Source organism: Erinaceus europaeus, chromosome 11, assembly GCF_950295315.1.
Source record: "Erinaceus europaeus chromosome 11, mEriEur2.1, whole genome shotgun sequence".
NCBI lineage: Eukaryota > Metazoa > Chordata > Mammalia > Eulipotyphla > Erinaceidae > Erinaceus > Erinaceus europaeus.
The window spans coordinates 96,270,170-96,293,950 of NC_080172.1; the positions used below are offsets into that span (position 1 = coordinate 96,270,170).

Genomic DNA, 23,781 nt, shown 5'->3' on the forward strand with positions numbered 1-23,781 from the left:
CCATGGTTCTTCTGTTTACCTTTCCACATTTTATTGTTTAAACTTTAAACAACCTTAAAATCATACTAAAAAAGACTTCCAATTGTAATAGAGTTATCAAATGTGGTAAACTTCTAACCTGCTACAAGTTTTGTTTCATAAGTAAGTGAATTGCAGCTGTCAAGTTCTCTACAGAAAAGCGGAATTCCAGCAGCTGACCTTCCTCATACAACGTTCCACCCCCTGGCATTCTTCCGTGGACATCTGCTTTGGACTGGCACTTCTATTGGATTTACTGGTACACAACCCTACAGTAGCTTCCCTTTATGCTGCTGGGTTTCTCAAAGACTGACTATAGCCAGCTGCCTTGGAACTGTAGGCCATACCCTTCCTCCATGCTAGGTAATGCCCACAGAGGCAAAAAATGCCCGTCGAGGCAAGTAACGCCCCCCAGAGGCAAGAGAAGCCCCAGAGGCAGGAAAGGTCCTTTAACTTGATAAAGCCTTGCCCACAGAGGCAAAAAAAGCCCTCCTCAGGCCTGTCCTTGGCAGCACACTGGTTCTTGTTGCTCACTTATTTGTTCCTCCATGTTTGCACCAGTTTCTTTTTTGAAAATGCCTGTACTATATAGGCTTCTGTTCACCCCACACTCCTGATACTATGGTCAATTAGTTAAAAAGAAAAGGGGGATTTGTTGGTATGCTTCTAGTTCTGCTTCTGGGATCTATTTCTGCTTCTGTTACATTGCTTGACATTGTGGTCTATTTACATGGTCTTTTCTGTTACATTGGTTTGGTCTCACTCTCCCCCGCCGGGAAATTTGGTTTAGCCCTTGCTAGTTTTCGCGCTTCTCCCTTCTCCCCACCCCCTACCCTACGTACGTCCTTAGTTCCTGCAGCTGCCGCCGGAGGAGAAAGATGGAGTGGTGATGGTGTGGTGATTAGATTAGACTAGTTTTTAATCGTTGCTCCTGAATAAAGAAATACAGCTTCTCTGCTCAGCCTTGTGTCCGCGAGTCTCTGTCTACCGCTGCAAAGCTAGCCCGGCCTACTAGTACCCCGAACTCTGACAACACAGCAGAGTCCAGATTGCTGCTCAGCTCTGACATGTGGTGGTTGGTGTCACGCATTGAACCTAGGATCTCAGGCATGCAAGACTTCTTTGCTATCTTCCTAGCCACTGTGCTATCTTCCTAGTTATAAGTGACTACTAGAAGAATACACATTCATATTGATTTCTTTTGTCCTTGCTGCTGAAATGCAGACTGTGCATAAAGTTTTATCTTTTCTAGTGAAATTTCAGGGTGATTTTGTATTAGCACTATGAGAATGCTTTCATCTTTAATAAGAGCATGGCAACATGAATAAAGGCAAAGAACTGGGTTCAGGGAAATTGGGCTGGAAGAATGGGCCATGGAGGGATCACAGATGCAGTGTCTGGCTTCCACTCCCTATTTACTCCTCTCATGCTCTCTGTGCTCATTACTTGATTTCCTTTGATAGAACATGGGAGGCAGATATGGATTCCTAGGGAGGAGGCTTTTACAAGTGTGATTTTTATTCTATTTTGAAGTGCCTCTCAAAATGGTTGATTTATTCTCCACACATGTATGCATTATGTATGTGTTGCTACTCAAGATCAGAGAATTCAGCAAGTCTCTCTACTTCTTTGTCCCTAACCCTCCAGTCATGTAATGCAATGCAGCAACCAAGAGAACCAGGAAGCCATGCTGGGCTCTGAAAACAGACAAAGGCACAAATCCCATATGGGCCTCCTTCAAAGCAAGCTGCTGTTTTGCAGCAAGTTACAGGATGGTGATGAAAAAAAAAAGTTCTTACCTGTTTACTTAATGGGTGACTGGCCCCTTTGCTTTCTTTTATTTAGCCATCTGTTCAGGTCTATGTCACTTTAAACTTGTAAGATCTGTCACCTCATTGAAGCTATTACCTTGACACATTACAATGTTGTGGACATAATGACTCCACAGAGGAACAAATTAAAGTAGTTTTTCATGATTAGAAGGTTAAATGAGGGAAGGTTGTGGTAGTTAGTGTTGAGATAAAGGGTTTTGAGGAGGCAGAATTCCAGAGACTTCTGCATGATTGAGAATTAGTCTGACTAGACCAATGGGTGGGGTTGTGACACATTCCAGAAAGTGAGCAAGAATGAACACAGCTCTGATTTCTGGAAGCTTGTTTTGCTGCTGTTATAGAGATGGTGACTCTGTATATAGGCCATGTTACTGGAAGTCCCAATTTAGGCTTATACAATGGAATTATAAACTCAGTTCCACCTGAGTTGGAAGAGAGATAGAAACACTAATCTTTCAAATTTGTCCTTCCTGGGAAAACAAAGGCACTAGATTTTTAGGCCTACAAAAATTAGGAGGATGAGTCACAAGGATAAAGTGAGAAATATGCATTTATAAATACTTTATTATTATTATTTATTGATTTAATAATGATCGACAAGACTATAGGATAAGAGGGGTACAATTCCACACAATTCCCACCACCAGGGTTCTCTATCCAATCTCCTACATTGGAAGTTTTCCTATTCTTTATCTCCCTGGGAGTATGGGAACCCAGGATCATTATAGGGTGAAGAAGGTGGAAGGTCTGGCTTCTGTAATTACTTCCCTGCTGAATATGGGTCTATCCATACTCCTAGACTGTTTCTATATTTCCATACTTGGGCAAGCCTGAACCAGACCTCTGATATGCAGGTGGACCCAGGTTATTGTCTGGATAGATGATGTCATGGCTAGAAAAAAAGAGCTAGAAAGCTGGATCAGGGAAGAGAGTAGCTCCCAAAGATGGGAAAAGTGTATAAATATTATTAACTGTAAACTTTTCTTTAATCACTATCAGGACACCCCATTAGCTAGGGCCCTAGTCAGGGAGTCCTAGCATCTCCACACAGACATGATGAGCATAGACCTCGAAAAGTTACCTCTCTTCATTGTCACTGCTCATCTCCATCAGGAACAACATAATGGACCCCTATGGATCCCCCATAGGACCTTGCCCTCAATGTAGATCAACAATGGGAGAGAATGTTTCATCCTCTGAAGGGAGGTTGGATAACATACTCTATCTACCACCTGGGAAGATGGGTCCTAAAATTAGTGCAATTGGGAACATTCCTACTCATGACCACAGAATGTGAGTCCGGACCTACAGGGGTGTAGATGTTACATAGGCTTCTATGGTCAATATGTGCCCCAGATCAGATCAAATCGATAGTTATTGTTATAGCTAAGTGTCTTCACTACTGTTTAGAGGGTATATTATTAGCCTTATCTATTTTATTTAGAAATTTAGTCTACTCTGAGACTCCCATAGTTAGGATTCTATGATAGAAGACCTTACCATGATTTATGTGATTTAATGCTACTTACAAATAACTGTATCTTATATACTGATAAGGCCTCCCTGGTCTAAGATTATAGGTGATTTAATATTTCAAAGAAAAAGTCATTATTAGAAATGTATTAATAATTTAAGCCCACTGTTAAAATGCAATCAGGTTACCAATTTGAAACTTTAAGTGCTTAGATTGAAGGAATATATACTCAGAACTAGGGTCTATGTATCCAAAATTTCAAGACACTCAATCTATTTTATCCCTCTCATATTGATTAGTGATATGTAAGAGTGTATATTAACACCATTCCCACCATCAAAGGTCTGTGCCCCTACCCCTACCCCCATATAGAGAAGGTAAAAAAATCTACCCTCTTCCTTCCCCCAGAGTTTTTTTTACTTTGGTGTAATACTCCAAACTCAGTCAGTTTCTGTTTTGCATATGAAAATACACGCACATACACACATGCTGACAGAGTGAGAGGTGAAAGAGGAGGAGAGCAGAAAGCACTGTTTAGTTCTGGTTTATGGTGATTCCAGGAATTGAACCTGATACGTTTCTTTATATTGGAAACGTCTTGTATAACCAGATTTATTAGCATCTCTTACTATCTGGTAGTAAAAGTTAGGCTAATAAAGAATAAATGACATGAGCTCTATCTAGTTATAAAAGGAGGCACAAGGATTGGCTTTAGTTTCCTTTTTAAAATTGTTGTTGCTCTGCTATTGCCCCTGTTTCTATTCCTCATTACCTCAGTCCCAGTCAATTGAAATAGTCTCTTCAGTAGTTGTCACCTACCTTTAGCTTCTTTCATCAAAGCATCTGATTATAACTTAGAACAGTCACCTTTTGAAAAATAACACAAACATAATGCTCCTATGTTTACCATCACTTAGCAAACTCAGTAGATTTTTCAACTTGGCATATGAAGCAGTGTACCAGAAAGACAGCATTTGGGTTCCAGGTTTTTTTTTTATTCCTTCTCTGTTTCTCAGTAAGACAAAGTGCTATATGGTTATGAATAGTCCCGTTTTTTTTTTTTTTTTTTTTTTTTTTTCTGTTTTCTGTTCTGTTCTAGAAAGGTCAGCTACAGACTTCTACTATTTAGAATCCCTGCATTTTTACCAAGTTCAGCCTCAAATCTATCTGCTTTTTCCTACTTCGGGCAAATGCAGTTTCTCCTGCTCTTGTTCCATGGCAACACATTTAGGAGATTGTTCTTATGATATTTAGTATAAATTTTTTTCCTTACTCTTATTTTTAGCTTTTTGAATCTTTTTTTTTTTTTTTTTGCATATCCTGACAAATCTTCTGGCCTTTAGAGCATGCTAGATAAAGAAAACATAGAGTGATAAGGAGACTGTTTACAACATTGAAAAAAAAAAATCCATCCATCTAGTCATTCATTTACTGAAGTGCATCCTGGGTGCTGAGAGTATGTGAAATCCTGTGTTCAGGACATGAGTCATAGAGCTTAGTATGATACAGTACATCCCAGTTCTTCAGAAACTCAATTGCACAGAAGAAAAGTCTTATAAATATACACTGAAAGAAGTACAATAAAGGAAGTGTCTTCAAGTTATGGAAATTTTAAGACTTCTTACCTCCTCTGGGATAGATAATATAGTGGTGGGAAGGAGCTGAACAATGAAGGAGGGCTTTCTTTCTTATTTATTTGTTTACTTTTGCCACCAGGGTTATCCCTGGGGCTCTGCCTGCATAACAAACCCACTGCTGCAGGCAGCCATTTTTACCTTTTTTTTATTTTTATTTTTTACTTGACAGGATAGAGAGAAATTGAGGGAGGTGGGGAGATAGACAGGGAGAGAGAAAGACACCTGCATACCTGCTTTGCCTCAAGAAGTGCCCCCCCAATAATTTTTATTATTCATGATTTGAAATTAGTTTACAATAGCATTAAGATTTCAACAGTGTAGCTTCATACTTATACATATTTGTGTTTAGCATTTAAGTCATCTCACCTACCACCATCTTTTTCAAAATGTCTAAGAGGTAGTTTGGTTACTATTTTTGCAAGTTTGTTTGCTTTAATTAACTATAATTTACAGATGTGTAAGATAAGCCAATCACTGTTGTCTTTTTGCCTCTTTACTCATTTCACTTAACCTAAGCACCTTCATTTCAATCTATTTCATCTGAATAATGCAATCTCATCTTTTAAAACTGCAGAGTAGGATTCCATTGAGTATATATCCCATAACTCCCATAACCAGTCATCTGTCTATTGGCATTTAGGTTGATTGATTGCATATTTTGGCTATGTTGAATATTTCAGTAATATACATAGGGGTTCATATCCTAAGGGAATTTTTTAGTTGAGATTGTCTTGTTTGATTTTTTTTTTATTTGAATATGAATTTTCAAGAAAGATAGGGGGAGGTACGGAAGGATAGGGATGGGATAGAAAGATAATCCAAGAAAGTTGCTTTGTTTCTCTCAATGACCTACTGCACAAAGACAACACGGTCACCAAATGATTATTTTCTGCCTCCAAGTGAAATAGCCTAAATGACAAGTCCTTTGATCCCTTTAAAAGGAAAAAAGAGAGAGGCATAAAGGAGTCTCCCTCCATGACTGCTTTTGATTGAAAGTCATTCATTCATTTTTCTTCTTCTTTTTTTAATGTTTTGTAGAGAAAGTCTGTGATTGCAGTGAGCTTCATAGCAGCATTTCTCCTCCTGCTGGTTGTGCGCCTTGTAAATGAAGTGAATTTTCCACTGTTACTAAACTGCCTTGGACAACCTGGTGCAAAATGGATACCATTCTCCTACACATCCAGGCGGCCCCTTCGAACTCACTATGGATACATAAATGTGAGAACTCAAGAGGTAAGACCTCAGAGGTTTACATAGGGTTTGAGGGTATCCATGGCAACAGCTATTCTTTCAGAGCAAGCTGGCTTCCAATCACTGAATTTCCTCTCTCTGCCCCAGTGAGCTTCTTTGGGTCCCTGACATTTTCTGCTTTCTTGTCTTACCCATTTACTGACATATGTCTAAAGTCTGCTGCCCCTCCTATGTCAAATCTTCTGATTCATTGGCTTCATATGAAGCTAAGAAAGCAATTACCTGTTTTCCTGGTGGTTTGTCGCATACCATACATATCTTCCCATTTAGAAACTCTGATCAGCAGTTAGCAGCTGGAGAATTGGCTGGGTTTATATCCTGGAGGTCAGCTGGTTGGGGATGGCTCTGTAGAACTACAGAAAAGCATTTATACTCTTTTAATACTTTAATCCTTAGACCCAGAGCTAGAAAAGGCCAAGCCAATTTAAAAATTCGCAGTGACTATGGAGATAATGGGATTTAAAGTGTTTTCAAATGTAAAAGGGTTAAAATCATTTAAATTGCATAGTCATCAGATCTCTAAATATATGTAGCCAGTTGGTGATATAAGTGACGGTGGAGGTATATTGACACATTATGCAAGGAAAAATGTGTATTATGAAGTGAGTTAAAAAAATTGTGAATTTCACAAAATGTAAGGGATGTATCGAAGTGGTAATAAAGTGGCCTTTACTCTATGTTTCTTCCTGGAGTAGATGAATGAAAGGTTAATGTGCACAGGTGCAAAGTTCAAGCCTATTTGAAATTTTGATGACAAAGATACGGGTCACACATTAGTGTCTCTTTATCACTAGGGACAAAGTTTTGGGTGTGATCTTTCTGAAGCTTATTTTATAAAGATACTAGAGAGCAGAGCTATGTGCAGAACTCTCCTGAGAGTTATTCTTACCATGCTGGGAGGACTATTGAAAACTGACTTCATTTTTGTAGGTGATAACACACCAATCATTGCTTCTGGGATGCAATTTGAGAATTGTTTGAGAATTGTTTCTGTATCTATAGGATTTACATGCTTTTTATTAGACCTTTATGGTTCAAAAGAAAAAGGCATCATTAATAAGGTATAAATTCTTAGGAGTCTAGCTTGATGCTTCTCTTTAGTTGGTTTTAAATTAATTTTTTTAAGTATCTGTTGCTTGAATGTTGAGTGTCCTAAGAAATTGATTACCTGTATAAAATGTAACTCTTATTAGAGAATAGTTTGTTTCACGCTCATCTTGGTTACTTTTATTTCTGCTTGTCATTTAAGATTCTTTAATTGTATTGGATTGTGTTAATCATTTTGTGAAGGGCCTGTCACAGGCAGTAAATGTAACATGTGACCAATGTGTTTCACAAATTACTCTCACGAGGGGAATCAATTCAAGTATCTAAGATCCCTTTATTTGTTTAACTATTAGTGGATTTGATTTTGGAATATTAAGGGAGAAAACTGGCTTAATGAGGCAGTTACTTAGTTGTTTAACTAGTCATATTAACTGATCAACTACCTTTGAAATTATTTTGACAGTTCTTATAGAAACACAATTGACATGCAAATTATTTAATGATCCATAATTCATATATATTGCAATATAACTGTCATAATGTCTATAATATTTTTGTAGGAACCTTCAAATTTGCATTTTTATAGATTACAAACTACACACTATACATTACATCTGTACAATGTGCTTATTTTGTATCTAGTGATAGAAGTTTTTAACTTCTAGTCACTCCTTCTATTTTCCCTATACCAATTCTCTATCCCTACACCAGTCTGTTTTCCTTCTCCATTTGGTATAGTTTTAAACACAAGGATATTATTAAAGGATGTTGATCATTATTTTTCCATTAGAGGCTATTTATTTTAAGAAAGAAATATTATTGGACAGAACTTTTATATTTTTGGAAGAACACAGGCATAGTTTGGGTGCCAGTTTTTTTATTTTAATTTATTTATATATAAAATGGAAACACTAAGGGTGGGGGTACAGCATAGTGATTCTGCAAAGAGACTTTCATGCCTGAGGCTCTCAAGTCCCAGGTTCAACCCCCCACACTGCCATAAGCCAGAGCTGAACAGTGCTCTGATAAACAAACAAACAAATAAAAAAGTGGAAACACTGACAAGACCATAGGATAAGAGGCATACTATTCCCACCACCAAAGCTCTGTATCCCATCCCCTCCCTTGATAGCTTTCCTATTCTTTATCCCTCTGGGAGTATGGACCCAGGGTCATGATGGGGTGCAGAAGGTAGAAGATCTGGCTTCTGTAATTGCTTCCCTGCTGAACATGGGCATTGACAGCTCCATTCATACTCTTAGCCTGTCTCTGTCTTTCCCTTGTGGGGCAGAGCTCTGAGGAAGCAGGGCTCCAGGACATTTTGGTGGGGTCGTCTGCCCAAGGAATTCTGGTTGGCATCATGGTAGCATCTGAAAAAAAAGAGTTAAGATGTAAAGAAGAACAAATTGTTGACTAGTCATGAACCTAGAGACAATAATATTTCAGATAAAGATTTGGGGTCTCTGTTTTGGAAATAGCTGCTAGATCTATTTTAGATATATTCCACAGGACCCATGCCTTTATTAACTCTTGCCTGAACCAGACGTTTGATATGCAGGTGAACCCAGGTTATTGTCTGGGGAGATGATGTCATGGCTGGAAAAAGGACCAGAAAACTGGATCAGGGAAGAGAGTAGCTCCCAAATATGAGAAAGGTGTATAAATATTGTTGACTATAAACCCCATCGATTTGATCTGATCTGGGGCCCATATTCACCATAGGAGCCTATGTAACCTCTACATCCTTATAGGTCCAAACTTGCATTCTGTGGTCATCAGTAGGAACATTCCGAGTTGCACTAATTTCTGAACCCATATTCTTCAGGTGGTAGATAGAGTATGTTATCCAACCCCTCTTCAGAGGATGGAACATTCTCTACCATTGCTGATCCATATTGAGGGAAAGGTCCTATGGGGACCCCCAGAGGGGTCTATTATGTTGTTCCTGATGGAGATGACAAGTGACAATGGAGAGAGGGATCTATACAAGGTTTAGGTTCATCATGTTTAATTGGGAATCCCGGACTCCTTGACTAGAGCCCCAGCTGATGGGGTTGCCTGATAGTGATTAAGAGTCATCATTAAAGTATGCCAGTGTCCTGACTTTATTCAGATTTTGTATTCCTTACTTTGATAAGGTTAGCTTTGGAGTGTCTTAGGGAAGTGTAATAGGAAGTAGGTAAGGAGGGCATCTAGGTCTAAGTAGAAACTATTTCATTAGGTACTTTTTATTTTTATTTTATTTTATTTTATTTATTTTTTTATTTTTTTTATTTATTCCCTTTTGTTGCCCTTGTTGTTTTATTGTTGTAGTTATTATTGTTGTTGTCATCGTTGTTGGATAGAACAGAGAGAAATGGAGAGAGGAGGGGAAGACAGAGAGGAGGAGAGAAAGATAGACACCTGCAGACCTGCTTCACCGCCTGTGAAGCAACTCCCCTGCAGGTGGGGAGCCGGGGTTCGAACCGGGATCCTTATGCCGGTCCTTGTGCTCTGCGCCACCTGCGCTTAACCCGCTGCGCTACAGCCCGACTCCCTTTTTATTTTATTTTATTTTATTTTATTTTATTTTATTTTATTTTATTTTATTTTTTCCTCCAGTGTTATTGCTGGGCTCGGTGCCTGCACCATGAATCCACTGCTCCTGGAGGCCATTTTTCCCCCTTTTGTTGCCCTTGTTGCCTCGTTGTGGTTATTATTATTGCCATCGTTGACATTGTTTGTTGTTGGATAGGACAGAGAGAAATGGAGAGAGGAGGGGAAGACAGAGAGGGGGAGAGAAAGATAGACACCTGCAGACCTGCTTCACCGCCTGTGAAGAGACTCCCAGGCAGGTGGGGATCCGGGGGCTCGAACTGGGATCCTTACGCCCGTCCCTGTGCTTTGCACCACATGCGCTTAACCCACTGTGCCACCACCCGACCCCCTTTTCTTTTTATTTTTTTTCATTAGGTACTTTAAGGTATGTTTTTATCTCTTTCTACTTGCTTGCTTTATTTATTGACTCAATGCAAACTTGTACACTTTTGCATAAATGTATACATTTTGCTCTAATTTATGGATACCTGTGTTCATTTGCCCTATCTCATGGGGCCTTGTATTTTGAGGCTTTGTTAGGAAGTGGATCACTGAAATGGAATTAAGGAGTCCTATGAGAAAGGAAATGTCTCACATGAGTTGCCTAGGATTTTGTTTAATATTTTAGCATCTATGTTCATCAGATATATTGGTCTGTATTTTCCCTTTTTTGGTGTGTCCCTATCTGCTTTTAGTATCAAGGTGTTGCTGGCTTCATAGAAGGTGGAAGGGAGTGTTCCTGTTTCTTCAATATTTTGAAAGAGCTTTAAAAGTATAGGTACTAACTTTCCTGAAGGTTTTATAGAGTTCATTTGTCCAGCCATCTGGTCCTGGACTTTTGTTGTTGGGAAGATTCTCAATAACTGTTTCAATTTCTTTGTCTGTGATTGGTTCTTCCTGGTTCACTTTTGGAAGGGTATATGTTTCTAGGAATTCTTCCATTTCTTCCAGATTCTCTAGCCTGGTGGCATATAGTTGCTCTTAGAAGTTTTGCATGTTTTTTTGGATTTCTGTGGTGTTTGTTATGATATTCCCTCTATCACTTACAATTTGGCAGATTTGAGTTTCTTCCCCTGCCCCCCCCCTTTTTTTTAGTGAGTTTGACTAAGGGTTTGTTAATTTTGTTTAATTTTTCAAAAAAACCAACATTTGGCTTCACTGATCTTTCGTATGGTTCTCTTATTTTTTAATGTTGTTTATTTCCGCTCTAGTTTTGGTTGTTTCAGTTCTTCTGGATGCTGTAGGGTTCCTTTGTTCTTCTTATTCTAAGTCTTTAAGGCATGCAGTAAGGTCATTTACTTGAGCTTTTTCTTGTTCTCTAATGTGTGCTTGTATGGCTGTGAGTTTCCCTCTAAGTACTGCTTTAGCTGTGTCCCATATATTCTGATAGCTCATGTCTTCATTTTCATTTGTTTCGAGAAACATTTGAATTTCTTGCATGAGTACCTGTTTGACCTTTTAGTGTTTTTCTGTTTGTTGTTGAATGTTAACTTTTTTCCACTGTATTCTGAGAAGAGGCTTGGGATTATGTCAATGCTCTTGAATTTGGTGATACTGTCTTAATGGCCTAACATGTGATCTATCCTTGAGAATGTGCTGTGTGGATTTGAAAAGAATGTGCATTCCAGTTTTTTGTGGTGAAGAACTCTGAAAATGTCCAGGAGGTCTACTTTATCCTTCTCTTTGATTAATTCTCTTGTTTCCTTGTTGATTCTCTGCTTAGTTGATCTGTCTTAAGTGTGAGAGTGGGGTGTTGAAGTCTCCTACTATTACTGTATTACTGTTGATTTATGTTTGTAGCTTTTTAGTATGTGTTTGATGTATTTGGATGGGTCCTCATTGGCTGCATAGATGTTAATAATGGTTAAATCTTCTTGATGATTGATCCTCTGTTCATTATGTATGACCTTACCTATCTATTATTACTTTATTTAATTTGAAGTCTATTGTGTCAGAGATGAGAATGGCTGTTTGTGTGTGTGTGTGTGTGTGTGTGTGTGTGTGTGGTCCATTAGCCTGTATGATAGTTTTCCATCCTTTCACTTTAAGTCTGTGTTTGTCTTGTTGGATCAGGTGAGATTCTTGCAAGGAGCATATGGTTGGATTGTGTTTTCTGATCCATCCTCCTACTCTGTGCCTTTTAATGGGTGAATTTAAGCCATTGACATTAATTGATATTATGGATTTACGGTATTGCAGTGCCATTGCTCAACAGTTTTTTTCTTTTTTTCTCTGATATATGGCAAGTATTTTGGTGATGTTCTTGTTTATAGGAGGTCTTTTAGAATCTCTTTCAGGGCTGACTTGGTGATAGTTGCCTCCTTTAACTGTTGCTTGTCTGAGATGGTTTTTATCCTTCCATATAGTCTGAATGAAAGTCTACCTGGATATAGTATCCTTGGTTGAGATCCTTTTTTGTTGAGGGCTCAATAAATATATTGCTGTTTTCTTCTTGCTTTTAGAGTTTGAGTGGAGAAGTCTGCTGATACTCTTATGGGTTTCCCCCTGTATATGACTTTCTGTTTTTCTTTTTCAGCCTTTAGGATCCTTTCTTTATCCTTGCTTCTTTTCATTGTAACAATGATGTGTCTTGGTGTCGTCAGGTCTGGGTTGATTATGTTTGGTACTCTCTGGGCCTCTTGAATCTTAAAGTCCTTTCTGTTTTAGGTCTGGAAAATTTTCTTCTATTATTTCCTTTAGGATGTTTGCTTCCCCTTCCTCTCTTTCTTCCACTGTTGGCCACTTATGTGAATGTTACTTCTTCTGAGATCATCCCATATGTTTCTTTTGTTGTTTTCAATGTCTCAATCTCTTTTTTTAGCTCTTTTACCTCCTTCTTAGTTTCCTCTAGCTCATCCTCTATCTGGCTAATTCTATTTTCCGCTTCTGTTAACCTGCTTTCCCCATCTCTCAGCTTCCTTTTTCAGTTTAGTTACGGTATTACCTTGTTCTGCTAGCTATCCTTTAAGCTCAGCTATTTCAGTTTCAGTTCTCTAATTACCTCAAGGTACCTGGTATTTTCCTTGAGGATCTTATCTGTTGTTTCCCTATTTCTGATATCCCTTTCTTCAATAGTTGCCCTCATTTCTGTAACTAATAGTTCCATTTCTCTTTGTATAGTTCTCTTAGCTATAATTGCTTCTGACTTATTTGGACTTTCTTCTGGCATTCTGTCCTCATTCATTGTGTTAGCAATTTTATTTGCTCTTGATTTGACCTTTTTTTTTTTTTAAGTTGGTATAGTTTTGTATTTTTCTGACCTGTCATTCTTCAGTTGTTTTGTGTGAGCATAGGCCACACTAGAGTCTTTTCTCAGATGAAGTCACAAACCCCAGAAAGTACAATAGCAGCTGAAACAAAGATTACTGCAGTTCAACCAAAACCAGATTGTCAAGAAACACTTCCACTCTAAAAACAACAACAACAAAACAATACAAAGGCAAAGAAAAAGAAAAAAAGAAGAGAAGAAATAAGGAAAAGTAATAATAGACAAGTACAAAAATAAGCTGTCAGATATAAATTCTATAGATTGTGGGAAGAGAGAAGGAAAGAGGAGAGAGACATAGGGGGAGAGAGAGAGAAGAAGAAGAAAGAATCTATTCTCAGTCAGATTGCTTTTACATGATAATTCACAAACAAGTACCAGTGAATAAAAAGAAAGAAAAAAATCAGTGAAAGGAAAAGAGATTTTTCAGGTCAGCTTTAAGGAAAGAAAACAAGAAGTAGAAAAGGGGGTGGGGCAAAACCCTCCCAGAATGTGTAGCACACCCAATCACCTATCAATGGAAGAAGCAGCAATGGCTACTTTTGCTCATGGTGGGGGGGGGGGGGTGAGACAAGCACAAGTAATAATGATAATAGAATAAAATTAAACAAAATTCTCGGTCAGTCTGCAGACTGAACCAGTACTGATTGGCTCCACACAGCTTCGTCTCTTTCCTAAACCAAGTTTAAAATAAGCAATTATAAGAGGTAACTATCAGGCAAACTCAAGTGTCAGCAGAAAAACACTGGTATCTTACCCCAGATAAGACTGAGGCCCTGATTGGTCAGGTAGTCTGTCACTCAGATTGAGTTCCTGTTACCTTCAGTGTCTTTTGAATGACACACATTTGAAAGACACCCCTGCTGATCCAGGAGTCTTGCTAAAGAAATTTCCTCCACAGGAGTGCCACCAGGAGTAGCTGGTGTGGGGATTGGGAACTAACAAAACAAAAGACTTCCAGCCAATCTCTGTTTCTTTTGACCCTTTTCAACCTCTGTTTGCCAGCCCAAATATGAATTATAGGAATCTGCCCGCCCACCTAGTGCACCCCTATCCTACTACTGACCCAGAATTCCTGCCCTCACCCGAACTTCCCAGTTTTGAAGCAGCCTCCTTGCAGAGCTCAGGCCATATGTTGTCTCTGAGTAGCCATCTTCACTCCACCTCCGGGTGCCAGTTTTGACTTAAACACTCAAAGAATATCAATAACATCAACTACTACAGTTGTTATGACGGTTAAATAATACAAATGTCTGAGGTGAGGTATCCAGTTCCAAGCTGACATTCAGTGAATGTTCTTTTGCTTCTTGTATACCTAGTTAGTTATGAAATGAAGTGGTCAATATACCAAAATCCAGAGTAACAGAATGGATATTTAAATCGTGAAGAATCTCCACTTAGGATATAGTTAACATATGAGTCATTTCGCAATCTGATTATCAATCAGGATTTTACAAATGAGAATTAAAATGAGGAGGGGGAATAAACAAAAATTTATTTGTAGACATAAAATACTAGGTAGGAAAAAAATTAAGAACATGATAAAATCTCATGTTGGTGAGGATGAGTGACAATAAGTGACACCTATAGTAGAACTAAGTAGTAAACACTGTTTTAGGAGGGGAAAAAAACAGGTTTCAATAAAGTATCAACTAAAGTTGAGATCAACATAACCTTTGGCTCAGATTTCTAATCACCCATATACTCACTAGAGACACTCACATACAGGTGCATTCAGAGGCATTACCAGTTTGTAAGTCATCTTTTTTCATAACAGCCAGAAACCAGAAGCAACCCCTCCACCATCAGCAGGAGACTATATTTAAACTGTGCTGCACTAGTCTATCTTGCAACAATGAAAATAAAGAAACTGCAGTTATTTGAAATAACTTGTGTGAATCTCTCTTTTTAAAAAAAGTTTATTTGTATTTATTTTATTGAACAACAGAGATAGGGAAAGACCATAGCTCAACTCTGGTACATGTTAGCACTCAGGTATGATCTGTGACCTCTGGGATATGAGGCATGAAAATCTGGTGTGCTACCTCTGTGCTGTCTCCTAGGATCAATACGTATGGATCTTGTAGAATGATTACTGGCAAAACATACCAGGATAAGATAATACCTATTGGGTCATTCCATTTATAGATTGCAGGAAGAGACAGAAGTAAAAAATGCTTCTGAAGGGCATCTTTAGTTGCAGGGTAGAACTTAGGAAGTAAATCTGAAAAGGGAGAAAGAGAGGTAATGATCATCATGCAAGTGAGAACAATTCATGTGAAAGAAATGTGTGATTTGTGATCAGTATGGGTTTCTGAAATATTAGCAATCATATCTACATCTAGTTCAAAGTTACAGTTTAACTATTTAGTATGCAGTCATGCTGCACAAGTTTTTATGCATGTCTGTTTTATAATAACAATTAAAAACTAGATCTGAGGGGGCAGGGCAGTAGTGTACCCAGTTAAGCACACATAGTGCAAACTGCAAGGACCTGCACAAGGATCCTGGTTCCAGCTTCCTGGTGTAGGTGTCTATCTTTCTCTCCCTCTCTTTCTTTTCCTCCTCTCCCACATTCTTCCTGTCCTATCCAACAAAAACAATAATGGGTGTTGTTGCGGCGGTCTGGTGTCGGGCTGCACTGCGGAGAAGAGAGCAGACGTCCAGAGCAAAGGGGTACACAAATCTTTATTATAGGATGGGGGGGAGGTTTGGTTCAGACCACGTGGAGCCAGCCGGCAATGGCGGACCACCCAGCTGAGACCTCAGAGAGGGAGAGGCGAGAGCCCAGAGAGAGAGAGGGGAGGGGTGAGGGGGCTTTTTATTGGGCGACAACCAGGGGTGCCGTGTAGGGCCAGGATTGGTTGAAAGGGGGCACTCTAGGATTTAGCGGGGCATAGAAAAACCTGGGGGCGGAGACTGCATCAGAATAACTCCTCAGCAACAATGGGAAAAAGATGGCTGCCAGGAGCAATGAATTCGTAATGCAGGCTCCGAATCCCAGAGATAACCCTGGAGGCAATAAGTTGGAGGCAATAAGCAATTACTGAATAGTTACTAATCCATAAGCACACAAAGCATTCAACGTAATTTGATAATTAGTGATTGAAGTATAAATATAAGTGATAAGTAATAACTAAGATGGGACAGGATATTAAGCTATGTAAAGCAACTTGGAAAGAGTTGAAATTAATCATTTGATATTCTATAAAGACCAAGATATACATGTCACTTGTTTCTCCTGTCTAAGCTACACTTTATGATACAGGTGATGAGTAGAGTTTTTTATTTTATTTCAGTGGTTCAACAATGATCAACAAGATTGTTAAGATAACAGGGGTACAATTCCACATAGTCCCCACCACCAGAATTCTGTGTCCTATCCCCTCCATTGAAAGCTTTCCTATTCTTTATCCCTCTCTGGGAGTACGTAGCAAAATTTTTTATGGGGTGCAGAAGGTGGAAGGTCTGGCTTCTGTAATGATAAGCAGATTTTTTTGCATTGAATTTGAAAAGTATCATCATAATGCCCAAAGAGAATGACAGATTTACCTGTAAACTCAATGATTTCTAGTCTAACTTGTGTTGGGGTATACAATGTGGTAGCTCTTTACTTCTCTTGGTTTTTATTCCATAATTTGTTCTATAAATCCACCTCACTCCTAAGTCTGTGCTCCATCATTGTGCCTCAGTGTTCTGTGCATTGTCCTTATTGATACTGGCTTCATGTGGTAACTCTTCCCAGTGAGTGCTGCATAGCATAGGAGACTAAAGAAGAAAAAAACTCTTCAGGTGCCAAAGTAATACCATTAAAATGATAAATAGTAGACCTGATTCTCAGTAGCCACACTTAGACCTTGCTTCAGAGGTAGCTACACACAATCACATGTCACTATTCATTCTACTCTAATCCTGGAAGGATCATTAGCCATGGTTCAACTGAATTAGTTCACCTACTTAAAAATCTTGTTTCTTGGAAGTTTTCTCAGAAGAAAGCACACGTTTTCTGGGAAAAAAAATTACCAGATTACCAAGATTTTTTTAAAGCATGTAGTCATGTTAGTATTAATTTCCAGACCTCGAATATCTGCAAAACATGATCATTATTGATGATGACCTTATTGATTTGTGCTTCAGTTAGACCACATATTGCTGCTACTGGACAAAGAGAAAATTATATCTACACACACGCACACGCACATGCACACACACACACATATACGCACACAATGTGCAAACAAGGTGAGGTACAATGACAAAATTAGGATGTTTAGTGAACACTGTGGAGAAGGCTTGGTTGGGAGCAAAATCTTATTTCTCCATATCTTCAAGAATGAGTTGATTTTGGCCCTTGTGGCTTGACACAAGGAAATATAGGAAGTAACAGACTTATCACATTTGGCTCTGAAGGCCTCTTATATAGTAAATTATATCCAGTTCAAGTGCAGATTCATTTTTTCCCTATACAACTAGTTTTCAGAATAATTTGTTAGAATTATAACTTAATCTATTCATAATGGAATTATAAGAAATAAAATTACAGGGAGTCAGGCGGTAGTGTAGCCAGTTAAGCGCACATGGTGCGAAGTGCAAGGATTGGTGGAAGGATCCCAGTTCGAGCCCCCGGCTCCGCACCTGCAGGGGAATTGCTTCACAGGAGGTGAAGCAGGTCTGTAGGTGTCCGTCCATCTCTCTCCCTCTCTGCCTTCCCCTCCTCTCTCCATTTCTCTCTGTCCTGTCTAACAACAACAACATCAATAACAACAATAACTACAACAACAATGAAAAACAACAAGGGCAACAAAAGGTAAAATAAATAAATACAATTTTAAAAAAAGAAATAAAATTACAAGCAATGCTGGAAAATTGAACATGTAGATTTACCTATGTTTCAGATTATTACACCATTTTTTTTTCCTACTGCAGACCCATAATAAGGACTTTGATGTGAAATGCAAGAGGCCTATTTAGAGGGGTTGAATGTCACAATAGTACAGTTCAGATATAATGTAGTTGGTGAGTGGGTCCCATTCTTTGTTTTCCTCTTTCCCTTTCTTAATCTGTACAGACTAAATTTTTGATCTTTGATATAGGGAAGAAAATGAACACCAGCTATTTGGGTGAGTATTCAAATTTTGAAGTGCCCGCTGGCTAGAGAACCCAGAATTCCTCATCAAGACCTATGCTTGAGCTGACAACAACCACAAGGGGGCAACAAACAAAATGTTGAACTAAGAGCTATTTAGATTTTTCAATAGTCCCTATTCTCCAGCTGTAATCCACCTTATTTCATCACTGATCCACTGAATACTTGAACTTGCCCAGCCGTATCATGACTATATTAATAATACAAGTCTCAACTTTAAAAGACTGAATTGGGGGGGGGGGTGCCCTACCTACAATATTATGGCCTAACAATTTGCAATAGTAGGGTAGTACTATCAACTGATCCTGGATATGGTAAAATGTGAATGACATCCTTAGGTAAAAAAGAAAACAAAATGGTTGCAAATAGTCTGAAAATAGTCTGTTGTTTCTTGTTGCAAAATTTAATGTTTCATTTAATTAATTGTAGCAGGTAAAGAAGGAGTAAAAGTCTAACGTACCACAGAATTTTGGTTCAAGGTAATCATTATTTCTCCTCGTGGAGATCATGGCAGAAGTGGATGGAAAAAAAAAAAAAGAAATGAACTTTTGCAAGATTCTGTTTCTTGTTTCCAAACCATGGTAGCAGTCATTGTGGTTCTTTTTTGTTGTTGTTGGGTGACCTGATATGAGGACTTTGCTCAAAGCAAGCAATCTGAAATTTATTTACATTAGCTACTAGATAAGAGAATCAAGATCTGAAGATCAATAGGATGGTACAGTCAGATCTTTTAGGCGATCACTTGGGCTGACAGATGTCTCCTCACGTCTGATAAGAAAATTCTAAGATTCAAGAGTTGTGGAGGATTTCCAATATTTGGGTGGGAGTGTCCTGCTAAATGATGTCTAGAAATGTGTTAAATGAAGAAGCACAGCATTTCTAGAACATAGGAATCAAGTTAAATAGTTGCATATTGATTTGCTTAACAATTTAATGAGTCCAAAATATGCCTCTTAAAAAAATGAGAATGTTTTAAAGCTTCGAGTAGACTAAATAAGAATACTCAGGATCAGTTGCTGTGACAGACAGGCTGTACTTGCTTAATTAAAGATGTGCATAACATATTGATGCTGCAATAGAATCTACTGAATTGTAGTTATAGCAACAGTTAAGGAGCAGAGCTGACATTCTTGGCAATAAAAACACACATTCAACACATTCAAGTAAATGTCCACATGTAACTAAAGCTGACATGAGTAGGTTTTCTATATTCGGGAACATAGACTTTGTATTTTATATAAGTATATTGAGAGCAATTATATGCAAATATATGTTCCAAAAGATTCAAACTGATCGATTTAATTGTTAATTAAAATCTGAGTATTCACATTTGTGTAATCCTAAGGCAAAAGAAATGGCAACTATTAAATTTCTATAGAAAATGAAATGACTAACTTAGCACATCATAAAGATTGCTAATTTGGCAACTGCATATTGGGTTCGTCATTTTGAAGATAGTTTTCTCTTATTTCTGAGTATGAGGACATATGCTTACTGAGTAGAGAGAGAAGAGGTTAGGGGGTCAGGCGGTGGAGCACTTGGTTAATTGCACATATTACAGTGTGCAAGGACCTGGGTTCAAGGCCCTAGTCCCCACCTGAAAGGGAAAGCTTCTGTATGTCTCTCTGCAGGTATCTCTCTGTCTCTTTTCCTCTCTATCGCCCCCTCCCTTCTCAATTTCTCTGTTTTTATCTAATAAATAAATAAATAGCTTATAAAGACCTATAGTCTATGAGAGAGAGAGACAGAGAGAGAGAGAAAGAGAGTGAGAAAGAGAGAGAGAGAGGGATGGAGGTTGGTTGTGAAACAGTAACTAACAAATAATGACAATATCACAAGGGATTTATGTTATAGGGCCAAAGGAGAGAAGTAGACACCACTATTGTTAGCAGTAATTCCAAAAAGTTTTTTTGTATGAGATGGGAGTCATCTGTAAGAGAAGGATTTGAGTGAAAAAGAAGAAAGACTTTAAAGTTGAAAAGAAGAGAAGAAAGTGAAAAATATATATGATACCCATTTTTCTTTAGCTCTTACCCTTCTTTAGACTAAAAGTCACCAAAACTATTATCAGTGCCTCATACTCCTTGATCTATTTCTTTTTTTTTTTTACTGTTTGTTTGTTTGCTTGTTCAGTTCTGACTATTATTCCTCTTGTATAGAAACAAACACAATCCTTCTGGATAAGAATGGGATACGGAGTACTGGTGGTGGAATTGTGTGGAGTTGTACCCCTCTTATCCTATGGTTTTTGTCAATATTTCCTCTTTATAAATAAAACATTTTTTAAAGAATACATGAGGATAAACAGAAAATTGGAAAATTCAGGTCACAAGGTGGATATATGACTCAAGGTGAGCCATTTTGGCTCTCCCCAGGTTTTGGTGCATTTGGATAATAATGTGGTAAAGACTCTACTATTTTTGGCATTAGAAATATGATCTCTGGGTGTCAGAAAACATCTTCCCTGAAGAGAATAAATCAGATAGAAGTAGAAAACAAATAGATGCAGAAGACAGTTGTACAGTTAAAGTGAGAACCTGGACAGTACTTTATTGACATACTGAGCCTAGCCATTCTAGAAACCAACTTTCCCTCTTCTCTGGTTTGAATAGACAAGCCAATAAAATCCTCTGTCTGCTAATTCAAACTAGCTTTTGGTGACTTACAGCCAGAGGAGCCAGTTGATGTCTACACTGTACATTATTATTATTTTACAATAATAAAACGTTCTGAACGCATTTTTCTTTTTCCTATTTTAGTAGTCCTTTTTTGTTGTTTTTGTTGCCTTTGGGTTATCTCTAAGGCGTGGTGCCTGAACTATGAATCTACTGCTCCTGGTGGCCTTTTTTTTTTTTTCTTTTCCATTTTATTGGATAGGACAGAGAGAAATTGAAAAGGGAGGAAAGAGAAGGGAGAGAGAGAAGGATAACACCTCAGACCTGCCACACCATTTGGGAGGCATCCCCCACTGGTGGGGAGCCGGAACTCAAAACTGGGATTCTTTTTTTTTCTTTAATATTTCTTTATTTGTTTCCTTTTGTTGCTTTATTGTTGTAATTATTATTGTTGTTACTGATGTCGTTGTTGCTGGATAGGACAGAGAGAAATGGAGAGAGGAGGGGAAGACAGACCTGCTTCACAGCCTGTGAAGTGACTTCCCTAGGTGGGGAGCTGGGAGCTTGAGCCAGGATCCTTCAGATGGTCCTTGCACTTTGCACCACGTGTGCTTAACCCACTGTACTACCGCCCGACTCCTGAAGCTGGGATTCTTTCGAAGGTCCTTGCACTTGGTACTGAGTGCAGCACATTTATTTTATTTATTTATTTATTTATTTATTTATTTATTTATTTATTTATTTTCCTTCCTCCCTTCTTTCCTTCCTTTTTTTTCCTTCCTTCCTTCCTTCCTTCCTTCCTTCCTTCCTTCCTTCCTTCCTTCCTTCCTTCCTTTCTTTCTTCCTTTCTTTCCACCAGGGTTATCACTGGGACTCAGTGCCTGCACTACAAATCCACTGCTCCTGGAGGCTATTTTTTTCCCATTTGTTGCCCTTGTTTGTCATTGTTGTTATTATTATTGTTGTTGCTATTTCTGTCATTGTTGTTGGATAGGACAGAGAGAAATTGAGAGAGATGGGGAAGACAAAGAAGGGGAGAGAAAGATAGACGCCTGCAGACCTGCTTCAACGCCTATGAAGTGACCCCTCTGTAGGTAGGGAGCCGGGGGTTCGAAAGGGATCCTTATGCTCGTCCTTGAGCTTCGCACCATGTTTAACCGACTGCACTACCGCCTGGCCCCTATTTATTCATTTTTACCATAGCCCTACTCAGCTCTGGTTTATGAAGGTGCTGAGGATTGAACCTGGGACTTCAGAGCCTCAGGCATGAAAGTCTTTTTGCATAACCATTATGTTAACTCCCTAGCCGCCTAGCTTTTAACTCTGTTATGCTGGTAGGCATAATAACCTAAACACCATTCTTACTATTTTGCGAATGAACTCGCCATGTTTCTCTCTTTACACTTTTCAAAAAAAAGCAGTGTTAATTTTACCAGTTGTTTCAACTCTAAAACAGTTTAAATAAAAAGCACTATGCTTGATTACTGTATTTCATCTCTGGCTATACTAAACCTTCTAACCTTGTATTTTTAAAACAATATGAGCTCTCAGATAGGATGTGTTCAGGACAGCCTTTTGGAATGAAAATGTTGACTTTCCCAAATTAAAGAACAATGGGATATGATAATTCACTCTGCATTTTCAACTAGGTGGAAATTGACATTATTTTTCAGTAGTTCTCTGAGGATGAAAATGAGGCAGAGTTTTAGGTTTTGAGTTATGTGCCAAATAGCCCTTGTATTTTTCTCTTTAACATCTGCTTCAAAGACACCGATTTGTCTTTGATATCCATGGGAGACACATGAATAAGAACTGACTCCAATCTATCTCATCATCTCCAGGATTTCTCTCCCTCTCTCTCTCTCTCTCTCTTTCTCTCTCTGTTAGTGCATATGCCTGTGGTCAATTTGCTTATTTGATTCTTAAAGTTTGCATGATCATTTATATTTCTCCTTTTAAATATCCCTCACTCACCCTGTGCTTAATATCCCCTCTCAGAGGCTACAAATATGATCTAACATCAGGTCATTCATCTTCTTGGTTAATGGTTTGTCTGTGTTAATTTTTTTTTTTACTTAACAAAAACACAGAAATCATGACAACAAATAATATTCACCACCTGAACTACCTTGACATTTTTCTGCTAGCAGGAAACTTTCTTGTTCCTTTGTTGTCTTTAACATAGAAGAATTCATCTTGAATTTCGTGGGCTTATATAATCATGCCCATGAGCTTTCTCTTTTCACTGCATTCTGCCCCCAGAACTAGTTTTCTCTGTAAATGATGTTAAGTATGCAGAAAACCAATTAGGAGATTCCACTTAGGGGTTCTTAACTGTTTCTCAATGCAGATGTACAAGAATTCTAATATATTCTATATTAGCCTTTCAATTGCTTGCCATCATACCTTAGTTAAAGTAGTTAAGTTTTTACCTGCTGTTTCTTTTTTAAAAAAATTTTACTAATAAAAAGGAAACATTGACAAAACCATAGGATAAGAGGGGTACAGCTCCACACAATTCCCACCACTAGACCTCTGTATCCCATCCCCTCCCCTGATAGCTTTCCTATTCTTTAACTCTCTGGGAGTATGGACCTAAGGTCATTGTGGGATGCAGAAGGTGGAAGGTCTGGCTTCTGTAATTGCTTCCCTGCTGAACATGGGCGTTGACAGGTCAATCCATACTCCCAGGCTGTCTCTCTCTTTCCCAAGTGGGGAAGCACTCTGGGTAAGTGGAGCTCCAAGGCACATTGGTGGGGTTGTCTGTTCAGGGAATTCTGGTTGGCATCCTGCTAGCATCTGGAACCTGGTGGCTGAAAAGAGAGTTAACATACAAAGCCAAACAAATTGTTGAACAATCATGGACCTAAAGGCTGGAATAGTGCAAATGAAGTGTTGGGGGGTGGGGGTTCCTCCATT

General features: G+C 38.5%; 1 protein-coding gene across 2 annotated transcripts in view; it reads left to right on the top strand.

Moving 5' to 3' along the window:
* ST6GALNAC3 (ST6 N-acetylgalactosaminide alpha-2,6-sialyltransferase 3) overlaps window positions 1-23,781 on the top strand; it is a 719,129-nt gene that overhangs the window by 313,055 nt on the left and 382,293 nt on the right. Inside the window, exon 2 of one of the 2 annotated variants that reach the window (XM_007528120.3) lies at window positions 6,000-6,194. The exons of the other annotated variant lie outside the window; for it this stretch is intronic. Coding sequence (XP_007528182.2) covers window positions 6,000-6,194 — 195 coding nt within the window. The remainder of the gene's footprint in view (window positions 1-5,999; window positions 6,195-23,781) is intronic. 2 annotated transcript variants of the gene reach the window in all.